The sequence below is a fragment of the Ambystoma mexicanum genome, chromosome 2p, assembly GCF_040938575.1.
Source record: "Ambystoma mexicanum isolate Mex_15411 chromosome 2p, UKY_AmexF1_1, whole genome shotgun sequence".
Classification (NCBI taxonomy): Eukaryota; Metazoa; Chordata; class Amphibia; order Caudata; family Ambystomatidae; genus Ambystoma; species Ambystoma mexicanum.
The window spans coordinates 1,363,346,370-1,363,373,249 of record NC_090923.1 but is presented as its reverse complement, the minus strand read 5'-3'; the positions used below and the strand labels follow the sequence as shown (position 1 = coordinate 1,363,373,249).

At 50.3% G+C, this 26,880-nt stretch overlaps 1 protein-coding gene across 6 annotated transcripts in view; it reads left to right on the top strand.

Annotated features, from left to right (window-relative positions):
- Nucleotides 1–26,880, top strand: part of MPRIP (myosin phosphatase Rho interacting protein) — a 1,106,800-nt gene that overhangs the window by 969,617 nt on the left and 110,303 nt on the right. For all 6 annotated transcript variants that reach the window (XM_069645743.1, XM_069645742.1, XM_069645740.1 and 3 more), the window contains one exon: nt 20,934–21,020. In XM_069645743.1, coding sequence (XP_069501844.1) covers nt 20,934–21,020 — 87 coding nt within the window. The remainder of the gene's footprint in view (nt 1–20,933; nt 21,021–26,880) is intronic.

The following is a 26,880-nucleotide window of genomic DNA, read 5'->3' as shown; positions in this document are numbered from 1 at the left end:
TCTTAACCAGGTCTGCCTTCAGCCACTTGATTTATAGGCACTATGCATGTCATTCGATGAAGTCCTGTTAAAAACTAGCATTGGTAAAGCCAACAGTTTTGAAATATGTATAAGTATTAGGCATTTGCAAAGCCTGTATATCCCCATGTATTTGCACCATTTCACAGCTGCTACCATCTATGGCCCGTTAATACCACTATGGTAGTGCCTGGCAAATGCCTTTCCCATGCCTACCCAAAACTGTTGGCATTGCCAATGCTTGTTTAATTAGTTTGGGCTTCTCAAAAAATCGTTACAAATCTGCAAAGAGCTTTCAGGTGTTAAGGCCTTCAGCAAGTGGCACAGAACGATGTCCACCAGAGACACCCATGACAGTTGCATGTGGTGCTTGGGAACCTGTCATGACCGTCAAAACTGAGATTTCCCAGGGGCTGACCTGCAAGTCCAGTGCTCGATGGAGTGCAGACGTCATGCCTCGGGGAAACCCAGAGAGAGGCCGGCTTGCCACCGGAAGAGCTAATTGGAACTGGAATATGTGCACTCTGGTGGGGGTGAGGGGGCTCAAGCCAGAAACCTTGTGCTGGTTCCAAGGAGGAGACAGCGGACAAGGTCCCATTGCAGGAGTACGTGTAGGCAGCACTGGTCATTGGGACTGCTCTCGCCGGATCCGAGATCCGGCACCAGATGTGTAGCCGGATCTCGGGATCCGACCAGAGTCAGTTCGCGCTGGGTTACTTAAAAAAAAAATAATATAAATAAATTACCGAGCCCACGATCCAGTCTGACCTGTACTCTTTGTGCACAGTGCTCTGCTCGCACTGGGCAGATTAGATCTCTGACCCCCCCCCCCCCCCCTCCCCCTGGTGGGCTCGGAGTCTAATCTGCCCCTCGGTGTAAACTCGAGTCTAATCTGCCCCACGGTGCAAGCAGACCGTGCACACTGCCCAGAGCATTTTTGTTATTTTGTACTCTTCCCCTCGGGTGCTTTAATTTTCATTGTGCACCCGTTTCCTTTGTCTCTCTGGTGTTTGTTCTTAGTTGGTTATACAAATAAGTATAACTAACTAAGAATAAACACCAGAGAGACACACGGAGCCAGCACACATGCAAATCTGACCTCTCTAAAATGCAGCAAATCCGATACGTTATAGATTGTGATGTGCTGCTTTTTTTTAGAGGCCAGGTTTTAATGTGTGCTGACTCCGGTGACCCTGTGTCATTTGTCTTGTTTTGGTTCGTGCACGGAGTAAAAGTGTGGTTTGCGAGTGATGGTGTGGGCACATGTTATGCATCTGCATACTGGCTGCCAGGGTTGGACTGGGGCATAAACTTGCCTCGGCTCCAATGCAAAAGTGGCCCACAGTTGCACGCGGCCATTTATTTATTTTGTGCCAGAATGTCTGATATTGCTGTTTTGAGTAAAAGGATGACCTTTTCTGGAACTACTGCATTAATTCCAACAGTATGCGTTTGTTGACAGCTCTGTTATACCATTTGGCTGAGGATTGAGGTTAGACTGGAGATAACACTTTAAGTAATTGTATTGATTGAATAATTGTATCCTAATATCTATTCTATAGATAATTGTGTGGTGTACATTAGATCTATCAAGATGATTTTTCTTATTCTTATTTTATATTCATATTCCAATTTCTCTTTTCTGGATATACTAAGTTTTTACGATATGAGCTTTTAGACTATGCTGTTATTAATATGATATTTATATTATATTTTGTGTAAAGTTTATAATTTAAACTATATCACAATAAATAAATAAATAAAAGATATTGCTGTTTTAAACTATTATGTTGGACATTTCCTTTGACCGGAGGTCAACTGCCAGCTCCGCCCCGATAAAAACTGTGAACCCTCGGACACCGCTCCCACCCCCCAAACTCCACCCTCGCCACACCCCGGCCCTTGTGGATCCCCCACCAACTTTTTTCCATTGCCACCACTGCATGGAGGTAATTTTAGCATAGGTACTCTGCAGGTTCCTTGGAGGACTAGCCCCTTTTTTGCAGTCATGCCGCTGGTCGCGCCAGGGCAATTGCACTCCTTCTGGTGCAGGATGCTTCTTCCTACCTTGCCTGAGGAGCAGGGTCGATCCAGAGAGCAGATGCCGCGGTTCTCTGCGGCAAAAGCGCCTCCGAATGTTTTTCAGAGAGGCCATTTATTTGGCAGGCAAAGCATGTGGGGGGAGGGGGGGGTTATAGCATCACGTGCCGCATCGGGTGCCGTGCTGGATGCATTGTAGAGGCGGTTGGCTTCCGGGCGGATGTCCTGTGCTTTCGCACGTCTCGCTAGACATCCGAGCTGCAGGATACCTGTATGGTCAATTAACAAATGTGGAGGGTGGAAGCCAAAAGGTAAACTTCCCTTTTGGTAGTGCCCCCATAGACCACCACCCACCCCATACTTACGTTTTCGGCGACTGCCCGTCTTCTCACCCTGCGGCGTCGGGTCCATCCCTCCTACGTGGGTCGGATCTGACACGCAGGGACCGCATTTATTTATTTATTTATTTATTTTGGTCCAAACCTTTGGAGGCGGGGGACACCCCTGCTACCCCCAAAGGCCATCACTACCAAACATGGTGAGCTCGGAACACCCCCGAAACCCCCGCTCCCCATTTTTGGTAGTGATTACCCATAACCTGGGCATTTGTCCATTAGCTATGCCGTTTGTATCCAACATTACTCATTTTGTCAGCCCCTTTCGTTTCCCCTCCAGTAAGGTGCTTCATGAGACATTTCTTTTGTTTTGGCATAACAAGGCCGCAGATTTATTTTTACATATACATAACCACTGCAAACAGGTATTAAAAATTAGATCCAAAAGGTGTGGCGACTGCTCCTCGTCCTGCTTCCCCCTTTACCTCCATGTTGATTGCAGGCACAACTCCCCCAAGGCCTTCGAGCCTGAGAAACTGCCTGCCCCTGCAGGTCTTTGCGGACTGGGGGAGCGCCGTTTGTTGGGGGGAAGTTGAGCCCCAATTGCTACCGCCAGACACCCCCGCCGTTTAGGCTCCCAGGAGACGCTGTCTAGAATGGGCGAAGCCCCTTCCGGTTTAGCAATGGCTCATTCGGAGTCTTTGTCTTATCATAGGTTGCCACAACCCGCCAAGCCAAAGGTGGGTTACCGCCCACCGTGGCTCCCCCCTTTCCCGGCTTATAACTCCAGTAATTTTGTGCAGATATTCCAGAAAAACAAATCCATTCCTTGCTCCGACAAATGCACTCCGTCCTTCAAGTAGTACTCCCTGTTTTTTCAGGTTGATCAAACCATGTCTGATATACTGAAAGCCTCTCCCTTTGCAAAACTTAGCCATGGCCCAATTCAACTTCCTTCTTGAATTCTCCACGGCTGCCTGACTCCCAGCTCCCCTCCATTCGAAATTAGTTCTGACCATACGATTTCAGTTTCTCCCATTACCGCCGATAGCTCCTGTAAGGATGATATCATCTCCTTGAGCAAGATCTCCCTCCCCAGACCAGCCAAGTCATTGCCCCCGAGGTGTACCACCAACACATCGGGTCTCCGATGTTCTTTCAGGAGTCTGCGCATGTGCCCCTGTAGCTGTGCCCATTTCATACCCGGCACTCCGTGCCACTGCACCTTGTATTCCCCTGCGGTCAACACCTCCTGCTTGGCTGTCCAGCTTGCCCTGGCCCTTGACACAAAGGAATGGCCCACCACGCAGGCAGACTGTCGCCTTCCCTTCTTTGATGCTACTGCGAAGAGATAGGAGGGAGGAACCGTTAGACTTACATTTTTTCAGGCCTGACATACCGCTTAAAACAACCGGACCTCCAGCCCCCAATCTGCTTGATTGCCTCTGCTCCCAGGCCCATCCCTGCTGCCGATGTGGCTGCCCCTAACCTGAAGGAATGCGTCCCATAAACTCCTTTCGAGAACCCTGCCTCCGCCACCGTCATGTCCAACACCTTTTTAAACTGAAACAGACTCAAGGCTGAACCATCGTTATGTACTAGAAAAGGAGCTACGTCCCCCGTGTGAATTCTATAACTCAAATACTTGCTTACGCATCCTACTGGACAAACTGGACTGTCCCGGGTACCCCCTAACACAATGCTTCTGCCTTTCCCCGTCTGATCGGTCTTGGATCTCCTCAGAAATACGTATAAACGCTCTCCTCGTACCCCTATATCACAGTTCCTAAGGTAACTTGCACCTTTACCTTTCTTGTTGGCAGGCACCAGCTCGCTCAACCTTAAGGCCCCAAAAAATGCCAGTGAGAAGGCCGCTGCGAACAATGCTTTTTCATACTCATCCCTACACACCACCACCAAGCTCCTGATTAATTCGTGCAACTTCACCACATCTATGGGCCGCCTCTCGTCGGGTTTAACTGTCGCCTGCTTGGCCCAGCCCCTCATTGCCATAACAATGTAATGTTCTTTGGTAGGATCAGGCTTGCCCCCAATTTATAAAAATGCGCCACAGCTGCTAGGTGATAAGCCGCCCAAGACCTGGACCTTCCTTGTTGCCAACACCATCCCACAAAGGCCCGCACTGGCCTTTCTTTCTCACTCTCAGGCAAGATGTTGCTTTGAAAGGCCATGAATTGCTCCCAGCACCCTTTATATCTTCGCATTGTGCCTGGTGCGAGTGACGTGTCGATCAATGCGCTCAGATCTCCCCAACCAATCCCCACCATTGAGCCTGGAAAGGGGGTCATCCTTGTGCTTGCCTCTGGGTGATGTTCCCGAAACTTTCCCCACTGTAAACGAGAAAGAGAATCAGCGGCCACATTCTTAACCCCGGGGATATGTCGTACCCTGACCTCTGCGTTCAACTGCAGCAAGCACTTTGTAAGCTCCCTGAGTAACCGCAGTGCCCTACAGTTCTTGCATGTTCCTTGGTTGATAATTTGCACCACTGCTAATTTGTCAGACCAAACCATCACCTTTTTGTCTCGCATTTGCTCAGGCCAGAGCTTGAATGCCACCACTATCGGGAACAACTCCAGAACCGTAATGTACCTGGTGATCCCCTCCGCCCGCCATTCAGCCGGCCACGCCTGCCCGCACCAACCCTTACCCAGGATGGCACCAAAACCTAGTGCCCCTGACGAGTCGGTAACCAGTTTTGGGCCATTCACGGGCCCCAGTGATTCTTTCCATACCAACACCCCGTTAAAACGCCCCAAGAAAGTCTCCCACATTCTCAGGTCCTCTTTAACCTCCTTCCCCAGGCGCACGTGCTGGCCCGCATGTTTCAAGCCCACTGTTTTCAACTCTATGCTTCTAGCGAACACTTTACCTGCCGGGATCACTTTGCCTGCAAAATTCAAGCTGCCCGCTAGGGACTGGAGGTCCTTCAGCGTGGCTTTCTCCTTGCCCAACATCCCTGAAATTACCTCCTTCAACTTCCGCACTTTCTCACCCGGGAGCCTGCACACACCTGCCACTGAGTCAATTTCGATCCCCAAAAATACCAGGCTCGTGACTGGACCCACCGTTTTACCTTTAGCCAGTGGGACCCCAAACTCCCCATCAACTCCTGAAATACCCCCATGAGCTCCTTGCAATCATGCGTTCCTTTTCTCCCAATAAACATGAAATCGTCAAGGTAGTGAAGCATACCCCCGACCTTGGTTCTTTGCCTTACTGAGAATTCCAGGAACCGGCTGAACTTCTCAAAATAAGCACATGAAATTGCACACCCCATCGGTAAACATTTGTCATAGAAGTACTCTTGCAACACCTTAAACCCCAGCAAATGGTGGCTATCCCTGTGAATTGGCAGCAAACGGAAAGCCGACTCTATGTCGGCCTTCCCCATGAGGGCCCCCTCGCCTAAGGATTTTACCACTTCCACCGCCTCTTCAAACGATGCGTACTGAACCCTGCAGTGCTCTTCAGCAATGCCATCATTAACTGACTCACCCTCAGGAAAAGACAGGTGTTGTATCAATCTGTACTGCCCCAACTCCTTCTTAGGTACCAGCCCCAACGGGGACACTACCAAGTTTTCGAGTGGAGGTGTGCTAAAGGGACCTGCCACCCTCCCCAACTGCAATTCTTTTCGCACTTTCACTGCCAAGACGTCAGGCATTGACAAAGCTGACTTCAAATTGCAAGCCTCCTTCGGTCCTATTTGTCCGTTGAACGGAATCTTAAAACCCCACCTGAAACCTTCCCACAACAACTTTGCATCACCCTTGTCACCATATGCATTCAGAAAAGGAATCATAGCCTGTAAGCGTATTGGCGTTGGCAGTTGCGTTTTAATCATGCTTGCCTTTTTCCTTGCTTTTCGAGCTGCCCTTCGCCTTGCCATCTCGATTGGCAGAGCTATGCCTCCCTGTGCTCGCGCCTTTTGAGTGCTTGAACCTGCATGCATTTCCATAGGTGCACTTCCCTTCTGCAAACAACCAACATTCAGGTAACTCCCCTTGGTAGCTGGACCGGTTATTCCAAGAGGAGTTCCCTCGAAAGGACCCTCTACCCCTTGGGTAGAACCCCTTGCCCTTGCCCCTGCCCTGGGCTGCTCATTCGCTTGTGACAGCCTCATCTACTGGCCTGGATGGAACCATTTTTGTGTCTATGCGTCCTCCCACATCCACTTCATCCCATGTCATTGCTGGCCATACCTGCATTTTGAGTCTAAAACCCTTATCATAATTGCTCCATGTATCTCCCCCATGCTTCAAGTACTGCTCATGAATATACTGTTCGTACGCCATCAAAGCCACGCCATCCTGAGGGAATTTCTCTAACATAATAGTGGCATATACCCGGAAAGCCCTTAACCAGGTATGGATATTGAACTCAATTTTTGGCTTTTCCCTCTCCCTCTTCTCTTTTTCCCTTTCTGTTGGCTCGCTGAACCCCTGTCCCAAGGGAACCATCCCCAACAACTCCATAATATCCATAAACTCTTTCCTCCATACCCGTTCTTTGTATGCCAGGGGGATGTGCTACGCCAATGCATTAATTGCCACTCTGGCTGGTGCAAACCCCGGCATAGGTCTACCATATATTGTATTATTGCCAGCCCGCTCTTGCTCTTGCACCTGTGGAAGTGCCTGTGTGCCCCACCACGGTGTTCCCCCTATCTGGGGGGTGTAGGCAGTGCTCGCCCCTTGTGTCGCCATCTGCCCCGGGTCCCCCCCGACCAATGGCTGACCCGTGCCTACCCCGGGCTGAATCCCCACTTGGCCCCCTTGTCCCGAGACCACACTTCCCCCTTGCGTCCCCTTACACACTAGATTCAAAGCATGATCATTATTAACAGGTATTTGTCCATTTATACCAGCCCCCCATGCTTCCATGCATTCCCTGAACATACCTTTCACTATCTCCAAGGTGGTTGGACCCTCAACTGCCACCGCCGGTGTGGCTACAGGTGCGCCTCGAGGACCTCCCGTTGGCCTTGGAGCCTCAGCAGGAACAGGTGCCGGTGTGGCTTCAACCTCCTGCACCCTCCCCTTTCCCTTAGGGTTGGTTTTCCGTTTCTGTGCCGCCGCCGCCTGCTGCTGGCTGTCCCTTGCTCTCTTGGTCATCACTCTTTTCCTCTTGCAGACCGGCTCGACCTCTTCCTCCAGCTCCTCAATGTCCTGTACTTCTCCCTCTTTGGAGTGTACTTCCACCCATGTTTCTTCCATGGGTGTTGGTGGAAACAGCAGCGGGATATCCGACCGCTGGCTACGCCCTGCAACCTCTGCTCCCACCTGGGCTGCCATGTACTGCATCCAATTGGTGCCAGATCTGTCCCCAGCCCTCCTTGCCATCATCAGAAAGGCCTCCAAATCGTCCTTCTGCTGCTCTTCCTGGCTTTTACCCTGTATTTCCATGTTCAATATAGTCCAGTGCACCTCTGGCTATAGCCAATGTCCTTGCTCCTGCAACTTGCACCCTTTTCTTCTTCTCTGTTCCGGATCTGTTCTTTACCTCTGAGTGCCCGACACAGTTAGCCCTAGTCAAGCTGCAGTTCCACTTAAATAGCTCGTGGAGCTCTGCTGTTGATCAGCCGACCGGAGCTTCTCCTCCTCTCAGCTCCTGCCGCCTTCAACCCCCGTTCCTGTCCCTGTAACAACTTGCCTTTTGTTTCTGGGATGGGCGGAGAGAAGCGCCGCGCTCCGTTCTCCGCTCCGCTGCACGGCTTCACTCCTCCACGCCGTGCTCTGTTCTCCTGATCAGCTGCTTATGCACGGCTTCACTCTGCGCCCAGCAGACACCCCGGTGCCTCCACACCGTGCTCTGGACTCCAGATCAGCTGCTCGGCTTCGCTCTGGGCCCCAGCAAACAACCCGGTACCTTCTTGCCGCGCTTCCGGTGTCCCGCTCAGCTGGCCTGCCTCCTGCAGAAGTCCCGATGCCTCCTCACCGCGTTCCACGGGCTGCAAAGGCTGTGCTTCCTTCTTCCTTCCGGGCCTGCGCCGCCCCCGTGATCAGCTGACTGCGTGTCCTCTTCCTTCCGGCTGCTCGTTCCTCTTGCTTGCCGGTGCTTTGCTCCGTGAACGGCTCTTCGCCGTTACCGCTTGTCCGCCCGCCGTCTCCAGAAGTCCTCGACCTGTGTACTTGCTTCCGCTGCGCAACTCTGCTGGTTGTCAAGAAAACGAAGTCCAAAACAAAGTCCTGCACTTTCGGCGGGTGCCCGGCTGCTGGAATGGCTGCAAGTGCTCCTGAGCCGGGCGCCCGCCGTACTTATGCCCCAAGCCCCGCCTCCTTCCTTTGTTGCCCTTCGTGGGCTTTCCTGGGCTCTTGGCGCCCTTTACTTTGGCTCCTTTGCCGCCCTCTCCCCTGCCCCTGGGGGGGGAGGGGCGAGAGAGCGTAAAGGAGGAAGGCCCCTGCCCCGGTTATCGGGGTGCCGCCTCCATTCGCTGTGCTCCCCGTTCGTCACCTTCATATTAGTCGTTTCCAAATGATCAAATGGTACTGGCCGAATTTGGCCAGATTTACCATACAGTCAATTGGAAACAACCAATTTGGGGAATACCCCAGCGTTGTGGCCCTGTCAAGGGGGCTGAGGGAGGTGGGGGTCCTACCCCCATTACCCTCTTCCGGTGCAGGCATGCGAGCAGGCCCCGTCCTAGCCCCTCATTACCTTTTGATGGCGGTCCCGAAGCCGCAGTAGCCAGGCGGGCCGAGCGACAATGCCTAGAGGAATTGGCAGGGCTGCAGCCAGCCCCGCTGAAGCTGGGGTGTCGCTAGACGAAGGGTGGGTGGGCTATAGCCCCGGATAGAAGCTCAGGGGCTACAACCAAAAGGCTAGCCATGAAGGCTACAAGGAGAGCGCCGGTCTACTAGGGTGAGCGTCCAAAAAAAAAACAGAATAATCAATTTTGTGTGTGATGGGTGCTTTTGACGAGGCAGAGCTCATAATGCGGTATATTTGCCGGCTCCAAAACTAAGTTTCCAAGCAAAAGAAACGGGTAAAAACCAGAACTGCAAGAAGGGGGTTAATTTTCTCACGCTGGATTTTTTTCTCCCCTGCGTCACTCGGTAGGTGCTGCTTACCACAGGGGCATCTCCGCTCACTTTACTAACAATGCTGCTAGGTTGCGGTGGTCTGGTGGTTTGGCTGCGCCCTGTCTTGCATGAAGGGAGTTAACTTGAGAACCAAAGTCTTAATGTAAATCTCAGCACTTATCCCAGAGCTGTTTTCCCACGCCCAGTCCCTGAAATTGGGACTTTTTGGGTTAAAATAAAACAGCAGCAGAATGTAGTCACTACCAGCCGCCAGGTTAGTGAAGGTTTCTTTATATAAATCTAGCAACTGTATGGAGTGCCTTTAATGGTAGCGTACAACTAGTCTTATTTGTTTCCTTCTTTAGGCTTGCAGTTGTTTTACAATAGACATTCTTTTTACCTTGGTCATTTGCCACTTAATTGGAGTGGTAAAATGTGATCTGTGGCTGTTTGATTAAGAAATATGTCGATTTTCTTTTTATTGAGTTTAAAAGAGGCCCCATCATAGCAAAGTACCCACATTGCGTGCCAATGGTTAAATTGCATAGCAGCATGTAGCAAGTGGAGTGGCTGATGTCACATTTAATCTACATCAGACCTACTCCAAATGTTTCTTTCTGACAGGCGTGGGCTGATGTCTCTATCAGTGTTTTTTTATGTCCTGCAACCGGTCAAAGATTTTTTATTTTCTCAATAATTTTTCTGTCTCGGTTTTTGTAGTATTTGATTTAGGTACAAAACATTGTTTTTCAATTGTCGAGTTTACCTAATACTGTGCTGGGGAGGGTAGCTTCCCACCTGGTGGCACATGCAGCATTAAGTATAGCATCAGAAACCTCATCTGACATGCCCACGTAGGGTGCGATAGACCGTGGGAGTTTACTTTGCGACTACAGTACCTCACTATATGCTTAATCATATACAGTCTTGGACTGAACACATTTATTAGCGGTACAATATTCGGTAGCCCTTTAGATCACTAAGAAACATGTACTTTCTCCAGCATGGGGTCTGGCATGGATTCACATGCTCATGAATATTCCCCGTCGTCAGGCTGGGAATCCTCGGTAAAGAAAAAAAAAACAGTATCAGTTTCGTTTCTGATCTGTCTTTCGTAGTAATAACCAATCACTGGTCTCTGCGTCATACTGACCACAACCAATGACTGCCCTCTACCTAAGCACCGCCTCTGGCAGCCATCTTCAGATTTTTACCGCACGTTCATGTGTTGGGATCCTCGTGCTATTGCTCTCGAGCGTTAGTGCTATTTTTTCACGTTTTTTCTCAAAAACTTCGTTTTTTTTCGGTCAAAAGAGCCTCAAGCTCCACCGACTCCGATCAACGGGGACCCGTGTCGGATTCGTCTGCGCCCCTCAAGGGTGAAGATTTCGTCGAGCTACGCTTTTGGAGGACTCCAGAAGCTTATCAGGCCCGGGCATGGCACAGGAGAAGGGAAGCTCGACGCCCGGAAAGCTGTTCAGGGTCTGCCCTGGATGCCAGCTGCAGAACGTCTTTAAGGAGGACGAACACTCCTTTTGTCTCTACTGCTTACATGAGGACAAGACGCACGTGGAGAAGGACTGTGCGTTTTGCGGCAATATGTCGGAGCGGACCATGAAGGACCGCCATCAACGTCTCGCCAACTGGCTGGAAGGGAAGAGCCCGTCAGGCGAGAAGAAGAGGAAGAAATCCGAGCGGTCTTCTAAGACCTTTGAGGACGCCCCGGCGACGGGGGTCCAACACAAGGCCAAGCACCGCGAGTCCGCTGGCACCGGGAGCACCGAACGGTCGGGCTCTACGGGCGCCAGGCAGGGCGCACCCTCCCCGGCACCTTCATCAACGAGCCAACGCTCTGGGTCGGGTAAGAGGAAGGGCGAGCACCCAGCGAAGCTCCTGGAGAGGCCCCGGTCGAGCTCCAAGGCCCCATCGGAGGGGGAGCGAGGCAGTGTTACCGCCCCTCAAGGATAAGGCGGTGAGCGCACCTAAGGTGGTGAAGGCCTTAATCCATCCGGCCAAGCCCTCTATCGAAACTGTCGCGGCGGCCCTGGCTCAGCCTGTGGAGGCTACACCAGTGGTGGCGACCTCGGGGCTCAGAGTCTCTCTACCACCTCGGAGGGAGTCCTCTTTTGTGCCCATCGATAGGACCCCCGTGAAATCCCCGGCGGGGAAGAAAAAGGGGGGGTAGGGCGTCGTCGTAGATTCGGCTACAACCTCGGAGGAAGAGCTGATCGAGGTCTTAAGCCACGGCCTTGGCGTGGAAGAAGACCGGCCCGTCGGGATGGATCCCGACGCAGGTGACGACGACATCGTCGAGGGTGCCGACGGGGCCCCTGATCGCCCGTCGGATTCCCCTCTGCCAGCGCCGCAAGACAACTCGGCGGCCATTTTGTTGGCTATACAGTCCTTATGCTCAGAGATAAGGACGAGACTACCGTTGCCGACGGAGGAACCTCTCCCGTCGGGGGATCCTGAACCGGGACCTTCTGGTGTTCCCCCGCCCAAGAAAAGAAGGATTCACCCTCCACCTCCTTTTCAGCCGTCGCGCCCCGTCCAGCCCTCCTCCCCGTCCACCCGAGGGGATGATACGGGGACTGACACGGCAGCGACGGGTACGGACGACGAGGATCTACCGTCGTCACCTCCCACCAGGGCTTCTCCGCCCGACGAGATTGGATCGTTCCACTCCATGATCGCCAGGGCATCCGAGCTTTTCCAACTCTGCCCTGAGGAGAAGAAAAAGGAAGGATTCCTTTATCAACGGCGCGAGGCCAAGAGGAAGACGGTCCTCGCGGTGCCTCTACTGGACGACATTTGGGATGAGGGCCTTGCCCTCCTCAAGAACCCTTCCACGACGCCAGCTAGAAGAGACTGGTACGAGAAGAAGTACCGGGTCCCGGACGCGGCCCCCCTGTGCCTCCGGGCGCAGCCTACCCCGGACTCCGTCGTCTCCGAGGCGGCCAGGAAGAAAGCGGGGGGGGTGCGGCCTCCACATCGACTTCCCCACCGGACGGCGAGGGAAAGAAATTGGACGCTATGGGACGCAGGGTCATCTCGTCTGCAGCGACGACGATTAAAGCGGCCAACGCCTTGGCTATCGTGGCCCGCTACGACAGGGAGCTATGGTACAAACTGGCTCCCCTGCTGGACTTCCTACCGGACGACAAGAGGGCAGATGCCCTGGAGATCCTACAGTAAGGTGAGGTGGCGTCGGACCACGCCATCACTATTGCGACAGACATCGCCGACACTGGGTTTCGCCAGTTGGGCAACGGCGTGTGCCTTAGGCGGCGTGGATGGCTCAAGGCTACAGACTTCCGTCAAGACGTACAGACCAGAGTCCTGGACATGCCGTTCGATGGGAACAACCTGTTTGGGAAAACAGTGGACGATTCCCTTCCCTTCAGGCCATTAAAGCGGACACTGAGACGGCCCGGGCCCTTGGGGTTCTGCAGCAACGACGGACGCTCTTTCGGAGCAGCGGAGGCAAGGGCGGTTTCTCCACCTACCGTCAAGCGGCTCGCTCGTCGTCTCAGGAGGCCTACAGAGGACGAGGCAAGTCTGGCGGACCCCGCCGTCGTCGCCAAGGAGGTCAAGGCGGCAAAGCCTCGTCGAAACAGGATTGAACCGGCCGTGGGGTCGGGCCCCCACCGAAGCACCCCGGTGGGAGGCCGGCTGGCGAGCTTCGTCAGCGTGTGGGAGTCCATCTCCACTGACCGTTGGGTGCTGGACGCCTTAGCCCGGGGCCACGCGCTCGAGTTTCAAAGAAGGTGCCCGCGCGTCCCCCCCGTGGCCAGGAAAGAGCTTCACGTCCCTCAGCTTCTCCTGGAGGTAAAGGCGATGCTCAGGAAGGGCGCCATCGAACTCGTCGCAAAGAGGCTTCGGGGCTCCGGAGTTTACTCGAGATACTTCCTCGTGAAGAAGAAGACGGGAGGATGGCGCCCCATCCTAGACCTGCGACGTCTGAACAAGTTCATCAAGGCGCAGAAGTTCCGGATGGTCACCCTCCAGCACGTCCTGGGTCAGCTGGAGGAAGGAGACTTCCTGTCGTCGTTGGATTTGGAAGATGCCTACTTCCATATTCCCATCCTAAAGGGGCACCGAAAATTCCTCAGGTTTGTGGTCCAAGGGCGTCACTACCAGTTCAAAGCCCTCCCCTTCGGACTACGGTCGGCACCCAGGGTATTCACCAAGTGCCTTGCACCGGTGGCGGCGCAGCTGCGCCGCGAGGGGATCCACGTCTACCCCTACCTGGACGACTGGCTCATCCGAGCCAAGACGAGGGAGCTCGCCGTGGAGCACACGGCAAGGACCGTCCAACTTCTCACAGACCTGGGATTCTCCGTGAACTACGCCAAGTCCCACCTGGTACCCACGCAAAACGCACTGTTTCTGGGAGCGAAGCTCGACAGTGTCCCTTCTGGCCTCCCCGTCGGAGAAGAGGACCAGGTCCATCCTGGGCAAGGTACAGCGGATGTTGGTTTCCGACGCGGCCAAGGTGAGGTCCATCAAGTCCCTCCTCGGAATGATGTCTTCTTGCATCTACCTCATTCCCATGTGCAGGCTCCGGATGCGCCCGTTGCAGGAGTTCCTGGACGCGCGCTGGATCCAAACGACGGGCGGCTTCGAGGAGAGGATCACACCCGACGAGAGTTTCCGCCGAGCGGTCCGGTGGTGGGGCACCCGCGCGCATCTGAGGGCGGGCATGGACTTCCAGACCCCAGACCACCAGGAGACAGTGACCACGGATGCCTCCCTGGAAGGGTGGGGAGCGCACACCGAAAATCTGCACGCGAGAGGCCTTTGGCTCCCGACGGAGAAGTCCCTCCATATCAACGTCCTGGAGCTCCGTGCAGTGTTCTGGGCCCTCAGGGCCTTCCTTCCGTCCCTCAAGGGCAAGGTGGTGAGGATCTTCACCGACAACACCACCACCATGTTTTACATCAGGAAACAGGGCGGAACCAGGTCCCCAGCACTGTCCAAGGAGGCGCAGGACCTGTGGCATTGGGCCGTCGCCCAAAGGATGTTTCTGGTGCCGTTTCATCTGGCAGGGATAAAAAACACCATCGCCGACTCACTCAGCAGGGAGCTGCGCTCGTGCCACGAGTGGGAACTACGTCAGGATCTAGTGGATCGCCTCTTCCGACGGTGGGGCACACCCCAGATCGACCTGTTTGCGACGGCGACGAACTCCAAGTGCCGGAGGTTCGCCAGCAGGTTTCCCCAGGCGAGGAGCATGGGCGATGCTTTCTCGTTCCCCTGGGAGGGCCTGTTCCTCTACGCGTTCCCTCCTTTGCCACTGCTAATCCGACTCGTCAACCAGCTCAAGAGGTCACGGTGCAGGATGATCCTTGTCGCACCTGCGTGGCCGAGGCAGATATGGTTCCCGGACCTTCTGGACTTGTCAGCATCCCCGCCAATCAAGCTGCCGGTGGACGCGGATCTACTCTCCAGGGAAGGAGGCGCCATCCTCCACCACGACCCGAAATCGCTGAACTTGCAGGCCTATCTCCTGCAGCGCTAGAGTTTGGAGGATACGACATACCGGCCGACTGCAGAGAGGTTCTTGCAAAGGCCAGGGCGTCCTCGACTCTTAAATGCTACGGACACAAATGGAAGAGGTTCTCTGTCTGGTGCCACGCACAGAAGATTAACCCTCTACGGATTACGGCTCCCCAGGTACTGCCGTACCTGCTGACGCTGGCCAAAGCTGGACTGGCACACGCGTCCATCAAGATTCATCTTGCTGCGATCTCCCGATACACCAGAACCACGGGGCGGACGTCCTTGTGGTCTCATCGTCTGGTGAAAGAGTTCATGAAGGGACTTTTCAGATCGTTCCCGCCGGTGAAGGCTCCGGCCCCGGCGTGGGAGCTCAACGTGGTGCTGACCAAGCTCATGGGACCTCCGTTCGAGCCTCTTCACTCGGCCCCGTTGAAGTTTCTGTCGTGGAAAACAGCGTTTCTTGTGGCCATCACCACCGCACGACGGGTGGGAGAGATCCAGGCCCTTTCCTGCAAGGCCCCGTACTTGACTTTTCACGACACAAGGGTAGTGCTCAGGACGCACCCCTCCTTCATGCCCAAGGTACCGTCGGACTTCCATCTCAACGAACCCTTGGTGTTGCCTGTGTTCTTCCCGTCGCCTTCGTCGCCGGCTGAGAGGACTTTGCACTCGCTGGATGTGGCTAGAGCGCTGAAGTTCTACGTGGACCGCACAAAGTGTTTTCGGAAGACGTCACAACTCTTTGTGAACTTTGGACCTGTCAATCAGGGGAAGGCTCTCTCGAAGGCTTCCATTTCCAGATGGCTCTCCGGCTGTATCATGTACTGTCATCGGTTGGCAAACCGACCGCTGCCTGGCCGTCCGAGAGCCCATTCCACCAGAGCGATCGCAGCTACCACGGCGTTCCTTTCTGGTGTGCCCCTGCTGGACATATGTAGGGCTGCTACGTGGAGGTCGACGCACACCTTCACGAAATTCTACTGCGTCGATCGGGATTCCAGGGAGGAGTCCAGGGTCGGCCAAGCAGTGCTGCGCAACCTGTTCGCCTGAGGTGAGCCTGGTGAGGAGGTAAGATGCTTAATGTTGAGTTTGATGTAATGCTTAATGTTGAGCCTTTGCCACCTCCCGTGGTTGTGCATGTGTGTACTGCTATGTATTCTTTATTCATGAGCATGTGAATCCATGCCAGACCCCATGCTGGAGAAGGAACAAGTTACTTACCTGTAACTGTTGTTCTCCAGCATGGGTCTGGCATGGATTCACATACGAACCCTCCCGCCTACCCCTCTGCGGCTCTTCACTTGGTCATACTGCCACTTCACGTGCTTTCAAATCTGAAGATGGCTGCCAGAGGCGGTGCTTAGGTAGAGGGCAGTCATTGGCTGTGGTCAGTATGACGCAGAGACCAGTGATTGGTTATTACTACGAAAGACAGATCAGAAACGAAACTGATACTGTTTTTTTTTTCTTTACCGAGGATTCCCAGCCTGACGACGGGGAATATTCATGAGCATGTGAATCCATGCCAGACCCATGCTGGAGAACAACAGTTACAGGTAAGTAACTTGTTCCTTTCTGGTTATTTTGCAAAATCGTGCTGAAATATGTGTGATTTTGACAGTTTTTTCAAAAATGTTCTCACGGGTGGGTGAACCCACCCCCGCCCCGTAACCCGCTGGTCCAGTTCAGTCTCACTGGCTACATTGTATAATTAAATTATGTCCCACTTTTTAAGCCCAGTAGCTACCCCCTGTCAATTTGTCAGCCCAACAACTAGCAGCAAGCGATTGTACAGCTAATGTGGCAAACAGGTAGCCCTTCAGCTAGTGCTTAAATAACATTTCTCAAACCACAGCAATTCTTTAGCTGTCCTGTCCAAAGGCTTTATTTTGTCTTATATAACCTCAAAGTATTACCTAGCACTATAGGATGAATGATCATACTTTGGAGTGGCAGTTGTTAGGAAATATTTCCCTTGGGTGCAAATTTGCCTCCATTTATGGACCACCAACGTTTTACTTTTGTTTGGCTTACCTAACCTGATTTATACCAGTGGAGCACAGCCTTCAGCTTCTTTGCCCATTTGTTATGGGAAAACTGACGCGTCCTTCATGCTGTCAGTACTGGGAAACTGTTGCCTTAAGTCTTTGACTATGTTGCCATTTCTTAGTAACTTTTTATCTATGTTCACGCATAGGGGTCCTTTTGTTTTATGGCCCTAGCCACCCTGGTGTCCTAGGACAAACTGGTGGCAGCAGTCTACTTTTAAAGTATTTTTGCTTTGTTTTTATTTATTTTTTTGCACCGTACCACGTTTGGCCCAAGACTGTGGCCAGTGCTGAAAATGCCTGTGCCACAAAGTCTTTTTTTTGTCCTTTGGCCATTTTGTCCCTTTGCCTTCCCCCAGGTCCAGAGACCCAGGTATTCCTTTTTTGGGCATGCAGCCTCTGTGAAAATGTCATGCGCTCTGTGCGCTCTCCATCATGGCGCCTGTGGAATAGATCCGCCATTGATTTGTTCCGTCTTCTACCTTTTACTTCCGTGTGGAACGGTCCAGTTGTTCTCTTCCTGTTTTGTTTCCCTTCTTAAGTCCCGCCCCTTCCTCTGTACGGCGCATTGCAACCCTTCGCTTCGTGCTCCGGGTGCCTGCGCTTTTCCTTTTTGCATTTCACCTTGGTGTCCTGCCTTTTTTTTTCGGGTCTCGCCCCGATTCCTTCCATCCTTCCTTCCTTGCTACTTTGTGCCTCCTACTCACCGTCGCCGTCTTCTCCTTGACGGGTGCCGGTCTCTCTACCTTTTCCTTTGCCTTTGTCTTCCCCCTTCGGTCCGGTACTTTGTTTTCCTAGTCGGGCCACTGAAGGTGGTGTGTGCCAATGTCTCAGACTATAGAGCTTTGGGAGAGATACTAAGTCTCTCCCTATCCTTACGAACTGTAGTTACTTGAGAATATATGTTAGGGAGAATTCTCAGAAATGTGTTAATCCCTCTCTACCTTAGAGACCACGAGCTCTTTTGCTGAACTTTGTGACTTTGTACTTTAAATTTGTTTTGTTTTCTGTGTTTCTTTTGTTTTTTGGCGTCTGACAAACACCATAGGCATCTTTTTACATTGTAGCACACAGCACCTTCAGTGTAGTGCTACAGGGAAGTCTTCCAGATTTCCCCAAAGATTTAACTACCTTTCTCTTGGATAACTACTGTTTCCAAAAGCAGTAAAGTGAAATTGACTTTACTTACACTTTTACATTTCTAGAATTAGCGCACGCTATCTTACAGTAGGGTGCTGGAAGGGTTACATAGTATCCCCTTGGTCTAGCTTCTCATGTCACATTTTTATGTTACCCTTTCCTCGATGAATGGCTGGTGGCAGTGGTTTACTTTTTACTAACGTGGTGTGTCTTTACCTCTGGCTGTGCTCCCAGCTGCAGTAAAGCACCCTTGGGTGCCATTTTTGTCAAAATGGCCCAGGTCTTCTTTTTTTGCCATTTCTTTGTGGAAAGGTCCTTCTTGAGATTTACTCTGCACGCCAAACCAGGTTTGGTCCCTTCATTCGTTTTGTCTTTGGCGGGATTCACGAGTGAAGCCCGCCTCTGGCTCCAGGGTGTCTGGTGGGGGCGGTAAGTGAGGCCCGGAACTCCCTGTGCTTAGTCTCTTGGGAGACGGGAATGTACTCCTAGGTGATTGGCCAGCTGACTGTCCGGCAAGGACAGCCACCCTGTTGGGTGATTGACAGCCAGGCTGGAATGAATGTGAGAAACCTGCATACAAGGAAGGCGAGGCTTTTTGGCTTGGAAGGCAGAGTCGACCATTGGGTGAAGGAATCCGAAGAAGAACTTGAAAGAGGACGACTGCTGCAACTCTGGACTGTTGGTTTTCCCGGTGAAGCTCTGCTGCTGTGCTGAAACTCCAAATTCGTATCGTCAGAGAAGCCCCTGCAAGGACGGCTTCTCCCTTGGTTGGTGGGACCAATCAACTCCAAAGTAAGCCACCTGGACATCCTTCTCGGAGCTGGTTGAATTTCCACAAGGTTGCTGCTGGAAACCAAACTACCACAGAGAGGAACACCAGTTTGTATGCGTTGCTTTTAAGCTGGCCAAGAGCTCCAGGAAGATCCTCCGGACTCCCAAGAAGCATGACTGACCGGGTCTGAGCCACCTCAACAGAGTGCTGGACCCCAGATCCAAGGAAAGTCCATCACGACATCCAGGAACCTCAGTGGTGCCGTTTGTGATAGACGCAAGGAGCTGAAACACCGAATTGCCACTTGTTTGAAGATAGCCGGTTGCTGTCGGTAACCGTCCCATTACAGTGCAGGAGTCCCCAGAAGTCCTCCCTCTTGCCCCCACGACTGAGGCCCAGGAACACCAGGATCTGCAGAGCTGCACAGGAACAGAAGTCATCTGCTACTTTTCTTCTAACTAAAGGTACTGTAAAGTCTAAGAGAACTTACCTCGTGTTGTAGATTTGTTTCTACTCTCCACAAGCCTAACAGCTTGTGGCCCTACATTGATTCTTCTTCTTCTTCACTAAAGACTTCTAAAACATTGTGCAAAGACTTTTCTACTTCCCTGCAAGAAGTGCTTCAGCTACATAGACTTTTGCCTATTGACTTTAGTCTGTTTCTCTGAAAGACTCTTATCTCCTCTGACACTGGGGAGAGTTGAAAAGTATTTGGCTGCTTAAGAATATTTGTGATCCCTTGTTTGTTCCTAATAACCTTTTCTTTGACACATCTCAGTGCTATTCCAAATGATAACTAACATATCAATGTCCACAGTGTCTATTAATGTCACCTGAGGGTGTAGGAAGAGTCTGTGTGGCATGCCCAATGGGTGCTTGCCGATTTGGGAACTAAGAGTGTGTGTTTTGAAGGTATTTGTATGTTGCTTTAATATTTCTCCCTGCTAAGGAAGGCTTATATAAATAGCCGCTAAATAAATAAATAATTGTTTTCTCAAGAAACCTTGAGTTTAAGTGTTTGTTTGAATACTTATCACTGTGAATCTTTGTGCAACCACTCTACTGCTCACATTCACCCCTCTTGAGATAAGCCTGGCTGCTTTACCACACTACCAACCTGTGTAGGTCAGACTTATACCAAAGATTGGGTCCTATTGCCAGGAGGCTGAGATGGTTGTAGTGCTCCTTAAGAGGACTACCCCAAATCTGTACCCAACAATACAGAAAAAGAATCTTAAAGGAGGACCCTAAGGTTCTCAAGCAGCACTGCCCATAAGGATCTGTGTGCTGCAGTTGTAAAAACACAGATGCATTTAAGAGCTATGGAGCAGACAGACTCCATAGTACAGGTAGAATACAACGAATAGAGGTCCAAAAGACAGAGCCCACAAGAATTAATGAGAGGAAAAAGGCTCCACTCATTCAGGATTGAAAGAAAAAGGTCCTGAAGTCCAGCAACAAGTGCTGGGGGTCTCATTCGAAAGAGGGGATGAAACATAAAAATGATAAATCTCCCTAAGAGAAACGCATACCAATAAAGATAACCTAACCCTTGCTAGCACTACCTTAATCGTGTTTCACGTTTTTGAAAAGCCTGCATTACTAAACTTCAGGATGAGCACCTTTTGATCTTAGCTCACTCAAACAGAAATAATAGCACAATCCAGATAGGTAGCCCTAGGTTTATTTATCAGTAACCATACTAGCAAAGGCAATATTAAATGATCAAACTTGTCATATAGGCTTCCTGCATGAAATAAAGTTATGTCTCTTGAATATCAGAACAGATACAGGTAGTCTTTCTTAATCCATGGATTTTATAGCCTTGACCCTGTTATTTTATTGTAAATGAGTGAACAATCATGCACACAACTATGATGGATGATCAGAAACAAAACATTAACAGTGGTTTATGCTTCCTCCTCCAAAGGATGAGTATGTTGACTCTAACATTGTCATATTACGTTATACATTTGAAATGTACTGCTGGTGGCCTTGATTCTGCTAAACAACTATTCTTTTTCATCTTTAGGTCCTGTTACGGGTCAAGGAATCCGAAATACAGTATCAAAAGCAAGAAATAAGCTCTCTCAAAGACGAGTTACAGAGTGCACTTCGGGTAAGAACAGATGTAAGAACTGGGGTTTGTCATAAGCTTTTCACGTGTTCCATAAAATGCTGACTGCTACGTGTTGGTCACAGAACAATTACATAAATACTCTGCCCAGAAACAAAAGTAAATCAGTACAAGAGACTATTGTGACGATTGAAAAAATCAACTACTAGAAAATGTGTAAGTTAACTCGAAAAATAATTAAACGTTGTACAGCAGGAAGCCACTTTAAGACGGCCCTTACTTGTAGTGATATACGCAAGCCAACATGCCACATAGTGTATTACTCTTTCACTGGGCCTAGAGCCAGTGTTGAATCCCAGCACAAAAAGGGTCAAACAAACCGTCATAATAGAAAGAATGAAAACATTGTATTTGTAGATTGCATGGCTGGGGCTCCAGACTTTCCAGCAGAGGTATCCATAGGTTTGTCAATTGCAAGTGTTTCACGGTCATTCTCAGACTATGCTTGCGGTATCTGCATGAACATCATTGGAAGAAAGGTGGCATAAGTATGTGTTTTTCTGACTGTAACAAAGATTGACTGGTGCCTAATGAATAGTGCTAAGCATGAAAGAGAGGTGTGGTAAATGGTAGCATGTATCAGCTAGCTGCTGGAAACTCAATGTCTGGCCTACTGATTGGACCAAGCAACAACCCAAACATGGCGAACTTGAGAAAAGGTAATACTGTTTACTACTGCTGCTACATGCTTCCCACTTACCACAAATAGCGGTTCTCCCTGTTTTTCAGGTGTATGTTATTTGGCTCCCTTTCCTGGACTATCCCAACTTAGTCCTCTTGTCCACTGCACTCCTCCCCTCCACCCCCTACCCCCCTCTTTCCCCTGGCACTGGCTCCTCGGCCCACCCAGCACCTGGCAGCACCCACCCATGGGGGCACCCCACTCCTGACCCTTCTCCCTCTACCCCCACCTCCGTCTCCCTTTGCACCTATCACCTTGTTCATGCACTTGCAAAGTAGAATTGTCACAAGACCAATTTAACAGTTTCTTGTTGTATTCTTATGATTTCCCCTGTTCACCCCATCCCTCTTTTTTGCCATGTGGTGCCTGGAAACACCTGTGTATAGATGCCATACAAATGTCCAATAAAATAAAAAAATAAATTGTCCCTGCACCCACACTTGTTCTTCCACTACCCCACACAGTGTAGTGTTGTTGCTTCCTACCTAGGTTTGTTCTATACAAGCACCACTAGATTCAAAAGGGGTTAGATAAGCTTTCTCAGATAAAGAAGAAATATGTTTGGCTGTAATAAAATGTCAAGTCCATTGGAAAAGAATCCCATTCACTTTGTTGGTGTCTGATTAGATAGCCATTTGGTTTAAATGAATATGTCTGTGGCTTTGTCGACTGACTCCTTAAGAAAGACATTGTGGAATAACAGAAACATACTGATATGGCCTCCCTAAACAATGGTGCCTCATTAAGCTGCTTTGCATGCTGCGATTACAACTCTTTACATACCTTTCACTGGGTCAGCCCACCCATTTTTGTATGGTGAAGGGGAATATGTTCTTCCAATTCAATTTTCGTGATTTGTAGCTGTTAGGACAGTTTTTCTGAAGTCCAACTAAGGGCTTAGCAAAGCCATGCAACTGAGACAGTACAAAACTCCACTCTTAGTATAAGGCTGTATCACCTGAGTGTTTGGTAGCGTAGACCGAGCAGCCAGGTTTGTTTTAGGAGGGAGAGAGGGCTGTAGGAAGATGCAAAGAACCTTTAGCATACAAATGGTTCAAAGGAAACACTAACACTCAGAAGTATTATTAAGAAAAGGTTTATTATAAATACAAGTAGGCCAAGGTAATCTTGGTGGGTAAGTACTTTGTCATACAGTCATAAACACAATATAAACACATAACACAATGCTTAAGGTACACAGACCAAAGCATATACTTCGTTCAGAAAAACAAACAGTATTTCTAAGCAAGTCAAGCCTAATCATACACATTTAGAATAGAACACACCTATTCAGCGGGAGTAAAAACCACCAGTTACTTTTAGATTACTTATAGTAATTTAAGTGTAGTAGACCGTGTAGTTACGCAGTGACATTCGGTTAATAAATCGCACAGTAAACCAACGCTGTACCAGGATACTTTTCTGAATAGTGAAACACAAATTCATGGAACAGTATAAACCTAAAGCTACATTTAGGATAACCCTCAGTTATACTAGGTGAGTAAGACCCAATGTTGTAATAAACTATCACAGGAGCTTTTCAGATTAGTGGAACACGCATTGAGGTATGCAATAACGCTCTAACCTATCTTAGCATGGCACAAAGCCGACCAAGGTTAGTAAAACCTGCAGTACACTTATTAAGAATTGCACACAGCTATTCAAGGTAAGTAAAACCCCAGGCAGATTTATTCTACACATGCTATACAGCAGGTCAGGGGAAGCAAGACCCAATTGGTAAACGGATACACTTATATTCTGAAAGAAATAGTTAGGTGAAGCCAACAGCATTGCTTTTGGGAAGTGGGGGGGGAACCAATTCACAGGTGAGTAAAATGACCTTATTTCTGAGGCTTGTGGATCTGCTTAGATCACATGCTATGCACAGGCCGACATCTAGTGGAAGTCGCAGAGTATTACATGATTTGTTTTCGAAACTCAAAAAGGGACATCGACTAGGCGTGTCAGTAATACTATCAATTAGTGTGACGTCCATTGTGTACCCATGGTCTTTCACGTGTCGCGTCCCTCAGATCGTTTTTTTCTGCCATCGTAGTCAGACGCTAGTTTGCAAGGTTCTTTAGGCTGATGCCTTTGATTAGAAAAAGTTTATTATAGACTTTTTTACAAATTCTTTAGCTAACTGCCCATCGCCCGCGGGTTTCAACTGACGGAGCCATCGTCGACGATGACCCAACAATCGTCTCGAAGGACACTGACCGCGGCCTACACAGGTCTCACCGGGCCTCAGCCCTTCTCAGTAGGGAGAGTGGGGGGAGGCCATACTTTCTTGTCCTTTTTAGAGAATGCCTAATCTCTTGCCCTCATTTCCTTTTCTTTGCTGTGCTGCTTTTTCCACTAATCATGTAAAATACACTTTTTAAGGTTTGTCAAACCTGCAATAGGATTTACCCCTGGGTAGACACACAGGGGGTGTGTAACCACCGTCTCCCATGGTATCACCCCGACAAGAATGCAAACCCTGCAAGTTCTTTCGACCAAAGACATTGAAGGACCATAGAACAAAACGCTGGGTCGCCCACACCATGCAGGCCGAGGCCTCCATTGGTTCTAGTGATGGCAGCGTTGTTGTCCTAAGTGATGCCGAGGGTGAATGGGATTCGACAGACAGACGTCCGATCCCCCGATTCCATTAAGCAGGCTGGCGGTCCTGTTACAGAGAATACACCCGGCGACTCAAGCACACACACACACACTTCACGCCACACCAAGCACACATCCTACAGCCGACCAGCAACTGCGCTGTCGACTGTTGAAAGCCACGCGGTCTCAAAGGAAAGGTACTTGAAACCATCCGTGTCCCTACGGCCATCGCACTCGGGTTCGCCGCATGACAGGCTTCCGAAACAATCACACAATTATGTTTTACAATGCGCATACATATAACAGATGCCCTTTCGTGTGCCGAAAGGCATGCATTGAACGGCACTTCAGCCGGTTCCACTACCTCAAAAATTAGAGAACTCATTAAGAAACTTGTCCCGGGACCTCTTTTAAAATCCAAGATGTCGAAATCCACAAAAAATCTGACGCCTCTACCGTCTAAATACTCTACTTCCCAAGCTAGTGGCACCTCTAAATCTAAGGACACTTCTGCATTGTTGGACACCCTTTCAGGGACCATGCACTACAAGGAGGCTACCTCCTTACAGACACTCCTACTTCAGTATTTCCAAGGGCATCTGAGTGGACCCCAGAAAGCTTTGATAGGGTCATGAGGAAGATGTCCTCTTTAGGATACTTTATCAAACTACACCCTGCAGAACTGTTTAGCCTTCAGGGCCCATCTCACACAATAGTAGCTAGGGATGAACCAGCAGCCAAGAAGGCACGCCTGGACACTTTTCAGCCCAGCACCTCCACCTAGATGCAGGCTACCCCTAGGCTCTCCCTCCCCTCTTAAGACTTATATTTTATAGATACCTCAGGTTCATTTGATCCTGGCTCTCAAGGAGAACAAGGGGACCAGTATGACCAGGACCAGGGTGACCAAGACCAATATTCCGACGATGACCACATTGTTCGAGTTTTCCCAAAGTCCTACTGGTAGTAAGACTTTAGTAAGTGTTAGGGAGAATTCTCAGAAATGTGCCAATTACCTTCTACCTTAGAGACCCCCAGCTCTTTTTGCTGGACTTTAGGACTTTTAATCTCTAACCTGGGGAGAGTGAGACTTTCTCCCTCTCACTCATGTATTTTCTCTGTGATTTGAACTATGTGTTTCTTTTGGCTTTGGAGTCTGACAAACTACATAGGCATCATCCTTTTAGATGTGACACACACCACATTCAGTGCAGTAGCACAGGGAAGTCTTTTAGATTCCCCCCAAGGTTTAAATATCTTCTCTTGGATAACTACTGTTTCCAAGAGCAGTGAAGTGAATTTGACTTTACTTACATTTGTAACTTTCTAGACCCAGCACACACTATCTTGCAATAGGGTGCTGCATGGGTTACTTAGTATCCCCTTTCTCTAGTTTCTCATGTAACATTTGTATGTTACCCTTTCTACAATTAATGGCTGGTGGCTGTGGTTTACTTTTTACTACCATTGTGTTTTTACCACGGGCTGCGTTTGCAGCTGCAGTAAGGCACCCATGGGTGCCCATTTTGTCAAAATGGCCCCGATCCTCTTTTTACGCCATTTCTTGCTGGAAAGGTCCTTCTTGAGATTTACTCTGCGCGCCAAACCAGGTTTGGTCCCCCTGTTCGTTTTGACTTTGGCGGGATTCACGAGTGAAGCCCGCCTCTGGTTCCAGGATGTCTGGCAGGGGCAGGAAGTGAGGGAAGTACCCGAAACTCCCTGTGCTTAATCCCCTTGGTTACAGAAATGCACCCAGAGGTGATTGGCTGGTTGGCTGTCCTTGGATGACAGCCACCCTGCTGTGTGATTGACAGCTAAGCTGGAATGAATGGGAGAAACCTACATAAAAGGCAAGGCTTTTTGCCTTAGAAGGCAGAGTCGACCACTGGACGAAGTAATCCGAAGAACTTTGAAGAGACGCCTGCTGCAACTCCTGGACCGTTGGTTTGACCGGTAAAGCCCTGCTGTTGTACTGAAGCGCCGAATTCTCCCCTTGGGTTGGTGGGTCCGTTGAACCCCAAAGTGAACTTGTCTAGACATCCTCTCGGAGCTGGCTGTACTTCGACTGCTGCTGCTGTAACTGAAGTGCCAGGGAGAGGAACACCAGATTGAGCGCATCACTTTTAAGTTGGACCCGAGCTTCAGAAAGATCCTCCTGACTCCCAGGAAGCAGGACTAACCAAGCCGGAGCCACCTCACCAGAGTGCTGGACCCCAGATGCAAGGAAAGTCCAGAGTGGTAGCCGAGAACCGCGGTGGTGCTATTTGCTGAAACCGGGAAGTGCCGCTGAATTGAAATTTGCCCATTGCTGCCCTTACCTTCCCATTGTAGTGCAGGAGTCCCCACACGTCCTACCTCTTGACCCCACGACTGAGGCCCAGGAAGAACAGGATCTGCAGAGCTACACAGGAACAGATGCCAGCTGGAACCATTTCTCTAAACAAAGGTACTGTAAAACTAAAGGGACTTGCCTCTTGTTGTTGTAACCTTGCTAGCTCTAAGTTGAGACTTGATTTGGTTGCTTTGCAGTTGCTTGCATATTTTCCCATCACAAGG